Source organism: Primulina tabacum, chromosome 10, assembly GCF_025594145.1.
Source record: "Primulina tabacum isolate GXHZ01 chromosome 10, ASM2559414v2, whole genome shotgun sequence".
Lineage (NCBI taxonomy): Eukaryota > Viridiplantae > Streptophyta > Magnoliopsida > Lamiales > Gesneriaceae > Primulina > Primulina tabacum.
Window position 1 is genome coordinate 4,728,966 of NC_134559.1, and position 10,786 is coordinate 4,739,751.

The 10,786-nt window shown below is 33.3% G+C and overlaps 2 protein-coding genes across 2 annotated transcripts; both read left to right on the top strand.

Moving 5' to 3' along the window:
- The first annotated feature begins 1,392 nt into the window (after positions 1–1,392).
- On the top strand, positions 1,393–5,570 carry LOC142505375 (peptidyl-prolyl cis-trans isomerase CYP21-1-like). Its single transcript, XM_075618341.1, has 7 exons — positions 1,393–1,729; positions 3,098–3,176; positions 4,135–4,182; positions 4,299–4,322; positions 4,430–4,612; positions 4,809–4,884; positions 5,196–5,570. The coding sequence occupies exons 1-7, from the start codon at positions 1,631–1,633 to the stop codon at positions 5,377–5,379; spliced, it is 693 nt and encodes a 230-aa protein (XP_075474456.1). The 5' UTR covers positions 1,393–1,630; the 3' UTR covers positions 5,380–5,570.
- Positions 5,571–6,906: 1,336 nt separating this feature from the next.
- LOC142505377 (actin-depolymerizing factor 5-like) lies at positions 6,907–8,380 on the top strand. Its single transcript, XM_075618344.1, has 3 exons — positions 6,907–7,064; positions 7,250–7,509; positions 8,111–8,380. The coding sequence occupies exons 1-3, from the start codon at positions 7,044–7,046 to the stop codon at positions 8,259–8,261; spliced, it is 432 nt and encodes a 143-aa protein (XP_075474459.1). The 5' UTR covers positions 6,907–7,043; the 3' UTR covers positions 8,262–8,380.
- Positions 8,381–10,786: the final 2,406 nt, after the last annotated feature.

Genomic DNA, 10,786 nt, shown 5'->3' on the forward strand with positions numbered 1-10,786 from the left:
ATTTGATAAAAACGATAAAGAAAAGGAGAGGCACGCATAATCTGGTTTGAATTGTGACATTGCTGGTTTATGTCTGAGAAAAGTGGTAGGCCTTTGCTGAAATTACAAGCATAGACATAGCTTTTGTTATTTTCTGCCTTGACACATTGTACACTAGTCTTCAAGATATCAACTAATGATAACATATCATTTACCAGAAAATGTGCAACATATACAGATAGACAATTGGACATTTATAGCCGAGTTTAAAACTTGCTATTTTGATGGATGAACTTGTAAATTAAGAAAATTTATACAAGAACCTTGAATCTTTTTTCTCCGTTAGACGTTAGGAATTAATCCGCTCTTGTTGCGGCCTCTGCCCGCCAACTCTGCCTGTCAGTATTCTGCTTGCTTCTACTTGTAAGTTGTTAACTGATTGTAGGAACTTAAACGCTTAAAGACCAATTTGATATAGAGAGAATAAATGGGAATTAGTTGAATAAATGGAGTAATGGGTAATCAAAGAACTAATGCATATCATACATTGTAGTACGAATATTACACTTAATTTTAGTAATTAATATAGTTTTACTTTGTAAGTTTGATACAAAATGCTAAAAGTATCATATTGGTAACAGATCATCTTTTCATTATTTGAAAGATCTATTATATCAAAATTGTTTTTGTGCAAGTATAGAGTTCATAAATTTAAAAATTATTTTAAAACGTACAAAAGTATTTCAATATTTGTTTTCTTTACCATTTGAAAATTTTTAACAGGTGTTTTCGAAATCGGATAGGACTGATCGGTTCGACTGGAAATTGGGCATTGGTCCGGTCCGATATACTCTTAAAAATCGTTTCAGCGGTTAAACCGATCCGATTGAATAAGCCATTTTTTAAAAAAGTAGACCGATTTGATCACGTGTCCGGTTATAAAAACATTGATTATTTGTACAATTATTAAAGAAGCGAAATGTCATTGTCATATTACTAAATTAAATACATGTTGCATTTTAAATTGATCAATTAATGGAATTATTTCACTAATTTACATTTTATTCCAACTTTACTCATTTTATATTAGAGTACTGACTTGACATTGAAGATCTAATCAAAGTCAGATGTTTTTTTTCGATATTTTTCAATATTACATCATTATTATTCGATATCATGTCAACTGTGTGTTGAAAGAATATTAAAATTGATAAAAATTAAGTGTAAAATATTAATTTAAGTAGGTAAGAGTTTTTCCCTATAACTACTTTGTATTAGCTTGTGTTTCAGCCCAACTATGAAATTAAAGAAGAAAGCCCATGTTGTTTGGGCCCAAGATCAGTAGTTGTCCTTTATTGGGCCGACCAAAGCGATTAAGCAAATAAAAAATCCAGAGTGAAAAAAGAAAGGAAAGAACGGAACCAGATGCTACTGTGGGATTTGATAAATAAATCGCAGTAATTGCTCTGAAAATTTCCTGTCTTCCACTGACAGTCTATGGTTTCGGGTCGTTTGATTAGATTTCCCCTCAAACACCATTAAATCTGTCACTGGAACGAGAAGATTGTAGATTAACTGCCTCAGGAATTGTGTATCATATCGATGATTGGTCGAGGAGTGGGAAAATTATGAGTGATTTGAAAAGGGGGAGATGAGTCGAGATATCTCAGTGCTGTTTCAACCGCGGTGTCTGTTGATCTTCCTGGCGGCTTTTGTGCTGATCTTCTTTGTTTCTTCCTTCTCTCGAGTGGTATATTTTCCTTCTTTGGTTTTTATGTTTCGGTAAAAGTTAGATGTATTTTTATCGGGTAGTTGGATTGAATTGGTAATTGTGTGCTTACTTGGATCTGATGGGGATTTAAGGTCCTTGTGACGGTGCGGTTGATGGGTTTTGATTTGCTTCTGGTGTACTTGACTGATTAGTGAGTGTGAAAGTACGATAGTCTGTTGCAGTTAAGGGGCTTCTGTTGTCATTTGGATATTGTTTTTATGTGAAAGAACAAAATTTTGAAAAACTGATATCGAACTGATGAAATACACGAAAGTATTAGAGCTGAGTGCTGATAATATTTGCAGCAGAAAATGTGATCCATGTATAATCAATGGACATTCGATTTTTTGGGTGGTTAAAGCACGTTCAAGTGGTAATATTTAACTGTGGAGTGAGTTTAGTAGTGAGTAGTTCATGTTATTGTTCAGCAATATCTGTGCATGTTTGGAAAGATGTGTTCTTTAGTGTGTATGCTTCATGTCTAGTTCCGTAGGTGTGTCATAGTGATTACTTATGGTCAAAGTATAAGAAACTTCTTTGCACTAGAAGTGGTTTATCTTCCTTGACTAGGAATTACGGTTATGCCTCGCAATTTTGATATGACGAATGGACTTGAGCAATTTTTCATTTGCACAACTGTTGGTTTTAGAGTTCAACTTGACATGAACAACTTGTTCAATCTTTTTTTTTCGTATTCTAGTCAGCATTGGATGCCCATTTCAAATCAGAGTTCATGTAGTACTCCTTGGACAAATAGGAGGCATAACTACCAGGTTGCACCCAAGTTTGCAGAAAATATAATGTTCAATGAGTAAAGAAGTAATTATAGGCATCGTTAAGTACTCCATTTGCACGTGCTAGTTTTCCATTCATTTTTCTAAATTACTATCAGTTATTTTTTAAGCAATATTTGTCCAAATATGTATCTAGGAGATCTAAGTGCATGCATATGGATTCATTTAGTACTTAGATACCTTGAAGCCATGTTGGAGGCTGGTTTACGTTTTTCTAGTTTAATTATAAGGAAGAACTAACATGCCTTATAATATAGGGTGTGAGGTTGGCTAAAATATTATTATTTTTAAGGCATGCTTTATGTAGTTATATTTTTATGTATATTTTCAAAAACTTTGATAGTTCTTTGCTGGTACAACAATACCTTTTTTCACGCAAAATCATCCCAAAAAGTCATGAAGGCAATAGTTTTTTCCTTTATACCTTTCTTAGATTTATTTGGATGCTTTCTCATCTTGCTTCCTTTATTTTCTAACTCATATTACATTTTCCTTTCTCGTGATTGGCTTTTTTAGAAAAACGTCTCATATGCATATATATTTTATTTTTCAGGAGGAAGATAAGGTAGAAGAAATCTATGAAACCACTCACAGAGTGTTTTTGGATGTTGACATAGATAAGCAGCGAATAGGTAAAAGCCTTCATATTCTACCAGTCGCTTTATATAATATCATCATATCAATCCGGTACGTGATGATCTAAACTTAACCTTAAATAAAGTGTCGGGTGGTGAAATTTTGGTAAAAAAAAGTGGTGGCTGATTGACAATTTGCAATGGGACGAGCAAGTGTTATATGCCAATCCGCAACATAATGGGTGCCAATTCAAAATGCATTGTCGCAAAGACTAATGTTCAAACACTACAAATTTACCTAAACCCTAAGATAGATAAAAAAAATAAACTGGGAGGGTGATTTTTTTTAATTAATTCATCCAAAAAATCTGAGAATGTGAACTCTAAATATAATGAAAAAGAATTGTACATAATATTTTATTGGGGAATTTTGGTTATCTAACCATGGTCAACTTTTCAATTTGAAAAATGACCTTCTAGTGTATTTCAACACACTTGGGGAGGAAGAAGACCTAAAAATAGACCGGGTCTAAATAACAAAATATCCCTTTTTTATATGAATGAGAAAACTAGGATCAGCAAGCGACAAATGTACTTACCTATTCATGTATGCCTTAATATTTTTGTAGCAATTCTTAGTCTATGTCCTTTCAGTCACAAGATCGGGCAACAAATTATGCAAATAACTGTGCAAATTATCCCACACAATATTAAAAAAATATCAAATAATAAATTGAAATAGATAAAGGGATCAACAAAATGAAACATGTCGTTTAACACATAAATGTAGTCTTGTGCCTGTGCTAAGTGGTCAATATCTCCTGGTCATGGACTCTTCAAACTTTTTTTCTTCTTTGCGTTAGAAACAGGAAGATGAGAACTGTAGCTAGATCACACCCGGAAAACACTTTGGAGTCTGGACAAATAAGATGATACTTGATCTGTATATTCTGCATTAAGCTTCTCTTTTGTTTTCTATATTCAATTTTTGCATCTGACATCTATTGACCTACAGGTAGAATCATTATTGGTTTATATGGTCATGTCATGCCAAAGACTGTGGGTAATATTTTCAGCCTGATTCAATTGCTTTATTTCGGGCATATTAGTTTTACTATTTTGTCAAATGTTGAGTTCCTCATGTGCTGTTTCTGATTATACTTGCAATTGTATTTGCAGAGAACTTTAGGGCCTTGTGTACAGGTATTTGAAGATTGTCGAAGTCAACCTTTTAACACTCTTGAAGTGGAATGTTTTAATTTAGAGGCTGTTCTCTATTTATTTCCTTGATTTTTTTTTTCTGGGATCAGGGGAGATGGGAAAAGCTGCAAATGGGATAGTTCTTCATTATAAAGGAACGCCATTTCATCGTATTATACCTGGATTCATGATACAAGGTGGAGATGTTGTCTCTGGAGATGGTAGAGGAAATCAATCTATATATGGTGGCACCTTCCGTGATGAAAATTTTAAGTTGAAGCATTCACACGCAGGTCTTCAGTTGTTGTACTGTTTTTTTAATCTTGCTTGTCGCAATGAACAAAACAACTAGTTGAATTTTAAGTTTTTAATCCTATCTTGCAAGTTAACGCATCTTGTAAGCCAAGAGAAATGTTTTTTTTTTCACTTTCAACGTGACCCAACCATGCACAGTCACTCACTTGCTCACTCATGTGGTGGTTTTTGCAGGCACTGTGTCCATGGTGAATTCAGGACCTGATTCTAATGGTTCGCAGTTTTTTATTACCACGGTCAAGGCATACTGGTGAGCTCTTGTGCTAAGGTCGATATAGAAACTCACATTTACACAAAGTTATAGCCCGAGGGAATGGTTGCCCATCTCTTTCTAATCATGACATATTTAGAATGTATATATTTGGCATTAATCATTGTAATATTGTAATGAGCCATATGGCTTACTTCTCATGGTTGTAGGGAAATTGAGATAATATGTCCAAGGGGCATCTTAAAAACTAGCACTTGGTTAAGATATGAAAAGGGATTTTGTTTTGGATGTCTAATAGTTCAAAGAGTAGTGCCCCAGTATTTCTTTTCATGGCTATAAAAATTTCTCAGGTTGGACGGCGAGCATGTTGTTTTCGGCAAAGTCATTGAAGGCATGGATACTGTGTATGCCATCGAAGGAGGGGCGGGAACCTACAGTGGGAAGCCAAGGAAGAAGGTAATTATTACCGATTCTGGGGAAATACCCAAGAACAAGTGGGATGAGGATACCCGAACTTCAATGAAGAGACTATAAAAATAATTGAAATTAACTTACTTAATTTGTTTAAAAATTTTGGAGTGCGTCTTTGTTAATCGTGTTTGATTGATTGTATTGATGAATCTAGCACCTAGTCTTGGGAAGATCGTAAATTTTTTTTGTTTTTGAAGTGAAATTTGTTTTGTACTTGCTGTAACTGATATATAGTTAACTTTGTAGGGACAAAACATTTTATTCTTGTAGAGAGGAAGTTTCAATTAAATGATTAAATAGCAGTTATATGTAAAAGGATTTCTTTGTTAAGCCTGCAGATGATATGTAAAAGGAGGTGACAGAAAATAGCAATTTTTTTTCTGGAATTCTGCATGAAACTTGAAGCCAAATCCATTAATTTTATCCGAAATAAGCTGGGAATAATATGCACCAAGAATGGCGGATGTCACTTCGATCAGGTAAAAAAGCACGTCTCTTGCACATGGTTTAATCTAACCATTTCCATCACATCCACTATCAGTTTTGAACCCGAGTTCAATTTTTCCAGAGCCGGCGCTAGCTTGGCTAAAAACTCAAAAAATGAATTATTATGCTTCGGCTCAGTTTTCCGAATTGGAGCTCTACTCGTTGTATTCTAGATTAACACCAAGTTCGGTTGAGCTAAGCTTGATTTATGACACGAGTTCGTCTTGAGTTCGATTACTTAAATGAGAATCAATTATTGCTTGAGCCAACCGGAAAATTAATTCTTCCTCAATTTACCTCTATCCGTATGCTTGTGCCAGTCTATCTGGCTCATTTGAATGGATAGACGTGGTTATATAACTATACTCTACAGAGTACGTGAATTATCAAATCTTCTTGATTTCATCATCGCATCATGCCTGCTTGCAACTCTATAGAAAGATAACCATTAGTATAGGGATGATCCTCTTACATTCTTGGGGTCAAGTTTCGTTTTTCACTTTGCTTCTGATAAGGTAAGACTTTTTGAGCAATTCGAAGACAGGATTAAAGGGGATTTAGGTGTATGATCCTCCATTGTAGTTCCACATTCCATCAAAGAGGCACTTTCGTGCAATTCTTGGTTTACTTGGTGGTGTTCCATATTTTTTATGTAGGTAAAATGACAAGTTTATAGACGACAATAGATACAAGTCATATGGCTACTACCATGTTACAGTCCATAACCTTAGATCTTGTTGACCCTCATATTTTATTAGATTCCACGCTTTGTCTCAAAGATTAAGTGAATAATTGATTGCACAATATAGAAAAAAATATCCATTTTTTGATATATTCACTGAGAAAAGAAAAGTTAAATCACTTTCATCTTAAGAATTGACTCGACAAGAAAGTTCTCAAAGGGAGGAAAGATAAAATGTTTCTACCCCTTTCTCATGAGCCCATCGTTGCAGATCTTGTCATCAAGCCTTGGCCGTCGATCCACATTTTTTTTTGCAAGTCGAGTCGAGTAAGAGATTTGTTATAATTCTTAAATTTTTTATTAAAAAAAACATTTTTTTCCTCCCCTTTGTGGCCTTGGTGGTCCTCCTCGGGCTTATGTACATTTTGGTCAGATTTGTAAAATTGCACTTTAGTGGTGGACCAATTAAGTCATGTAAGAATAATATATCAGTAGCACACTCTCTCGAGTCTCCAACACACTTCAACCATCAAGCTCAACGAAGAATATTTGATCCCCCATGGCGATGGCTTTCAAAATGGTATGTATATGTACATTCACACACACACATCGATGCAGCCCAACGCAAAATGGTCGTCGGAAATTTCGTCCACAAATTCTCTGAAACAAATACTTCAATCTGGGCTTTCTGTGTATATAGCCCCTTACACGTTGGTCATGTTGTTTTTTTAGATATACAATTTATATATGTGTGTGTGTGTATAGGCCACCACAGGGATGTGGGTGACAGAGGAATGCAAGAAATCATTCATGGCGATGAAGTGGAAGAAAGTCCACAGATACATCGTGTTCAAGATTGATGAGGCGGCTAAGGTGCTGACGGTGGACAAGGTCGGCGGACCTGCCGAAGGATACGAAGATCTCAAGGCGGCGCTACCGGTCGACGACTGTCGGTACGCCGTCTTCGATTTCGATTTCGTCACCGTTGACAAGTGCCGGAAGAGCAAAATCTTCTTCATTGCTTGGTACTCTTTATTTATTCAGTGAATTAATGCAACTGATATAATACTATCTTTTTTTCGGATCATTTTTTTTTTTGCAACGTTCTCAAGACCATAATGGTTCTAAAAATCGAGACGGTCATTTTAGACAACGACATAATGGTTCTAAAAATCGAGACGGTCATTTTTTATATTTTCTTAATTCCGTCGATTCTAGACCATCTCAAATAATTATATTTTTGTACTATCAATTAGTTTTGTTGCGCAAAACTACGTCCATCGTCGAGATAATCCTAAACAACTCTTTTTATAACATTATTTTTTTTTTCAAGTTGCTCTAACTTTTTAAAAAGTGGGAAAGGACAATCTGTCGTCCCATCTTAGCAAACATTATTTCATTTTTATTGGTTAACTATTTAAGATAAGATTAGAATATGCCAAGAAAATATATATTATAATTTACTTGACATGATTGGTTAATTATTGGAGCAGCATGAATAATTAACTAACCACTATTCTTGTTAGTAATTTTTTCGATATATTTGTTATAATTAGATCTCGAAGTCATTAACTTAATTTTATTAATATTTGGATTTATTCCGATTGTGATTAATTATTGTTTCAGGGCTCCGACGGCTTCAAGAATTAGAGCCAAGATATTGTATGCAACGTCGAAAGATGGATTGAGAAGAGCATTGGATGGCATACACTACGAAGTGCAAGCAACTGATCCAACCGAGATGGGATTCGATGTGATTGAGGATCGAGTTAAATAATTTCCATTATATTTCAAGTCTTGTTATCTAATTAGTAATTACAACGTATATAGTTTTAATTTAAATAATATAACATAATTATATGAGAAATGTTGATATATTATATCCCTTTTAAAAGATGTGGCGATCGATACATGTTTTAATTTTGGGAGGATCGGATTAGAAAATAAAGTAGATTGTTCTTCAATCTATAATTAAATAAGAAATCTAATAACGATAAAATTAATTGTCAGCTAGATAATCAACGAGCTTATGCACGGGTTTTTTATGGTGAAAAAACTCTTATGAGACTGGACTTCTCGTGAGTCAATTGTGTGAGACAGTTATGTAACTCGTTGATTTAGATTTGTGCGACTGTCTCATATGAGACATAATATTTATGATGTTATTATAAGCTCGAGTTTGATAGTATACAAATAGACTTGTGCATGTTATTTTGGAACCCTAAGTTTAACTTTTAAATGAATTTTGCTATATTTTGTTTAATGAGTAGGTCTCTTGTGAGACGGTCTCACGAATCTTTATCTGTGAGATGGGTCAACCCTGTCGATATTCACAATAAAAAGTAATACTCTTAGCATAAAAAGTAATATTTTTTCATGCATGACCCAAATAAGAGATCTGTATAATAAAATACGACCCGTGAGATTTTCTCACACAACTTTTTGTCATGTTTATAATCTCTGTCAATTTAGATGGAGGAGGTATTTCTCTCTGATATTTAAAACTTTTGGATGCGACAACATTTTGTGTTTTTATTCTTTTCCGATAATGTTTTGTTAGATTTGGCCCTTTTCTACTTTTGAAGCTTTTTAATGACTTTGATACTTTCCATTTTTTTTAATAAAATTATAATAAAACATCCTCCTCCAAATATATACACACATATTATCGGTTTAATTTTAAAATCCCTAAATTATTCATATTCTTATAACAATACCCTGAAACAGCATATCTTTATCCATGAGTGGGTCTCATGTGAGACCGTCTCACGGATCTTAATTTGTGAGACGGATCAACCATATCCATATTCACAACAAAAAGTAGTACTCTTAGCATAAAAAGTAATACTTTTTCATGGATGACCCAAATAAGAGATCCGTCTCACAAAGACGACCCGTGAGACCGTCTCACACAAATTTTTGCCTTTATTCCAACATTATGTTGATTCAGGATCTTTATATCTGGGATAAAAATTAATTTTATAAAATATAAAAATTTAAATTTATTTTTTAGATTTCTCCAAATTTAATTCTATTTTTTTAACAAGAGACTTATATGTAATATATAAAGATGTCACACAAGAGACATTAACATATATATATATATATATATATATAAATATCCTTACATTATATATATAATTGATCTTATAGACACTTATGTAAGGATATTTGAGATGTCGTTCATCTATTAGATATAATGAAACTATACATTCATTAGTTGAAAGCATCACTTGGATTGTTCTCATATAGATAGATGCTCATGGTGGACGTCAGTTGATAAAAATATTATAAACATCACAAGATGTTCACATGTTTGTGATACCCGTGGAAAGGTCATCATAATATCAAAATTATATATATAAATACACGCGATAGTGATTAATCATCCAACATTTGGCCAACTACTTTCATACGAGGGAAATCGTTAGTTGTACCTTCCATTATCGAAATAATTCTATAACCCCATTTTAATAAGAATGTATGGTCTACCGATCGATAGACGATAACTATCTTTTTTTTTTCTTTATTTCTGTTGGAATTTCATTTATCGATATAAATTCATCTTCAATCATCGTGATCTTTAATCATGAAAAGAAAATATAATCTGGCTTTCGAAAAGAGATTTTATTAAACAATAAAATAATACAATATTAAATCTTAAAATATGATATCCTCTTTTACAAAAAAATCAAATAAAGCTCTGGTAAAATAGATCGAGATCAAATATCAGACAGGCAAACAAAAACACAAAAACTCATGTGAAACGTTCTCACGGGTCAATTTAATGAGACATGTATTCTATTTGTGTCACACATGAAAAAATATTATTTTTTATGTCAAATATAAACATGGTTGACTCGTCTCACGAATAAAGATATGTGAGATCGTGCGAGACTTGCTCAGAAGAAAATATTAGAAGACATGACGGAAATATTGAGCGAACCAAAGAACAATAATTTGCAGCACACAAACTTAGCAACCAACATTGAAATAAGTTTTTTGAGACAACCAACATTGAACAAGTGATAAAATTAAGAATACTTATTATTTTTATTTATGCAAAATAATTATTTTTATGTTCCTCCCCAAAAAAATTTATTGTGCTATCCAGCAAAACAAAAGTTCAACGACGGGAAAGTAGCCTTCAATAACATTTAAAATCACAATTCAAATGAAATTTTATTTGAAAGAGACATATAATGATGGTATTTGGCAGAGTCAATGAAATATTTAAAGAGGGTTCTGTTTTATTAAATAAGAAAGAAAAAAATATATATATTTATGGCAAAAGCTTGTGTG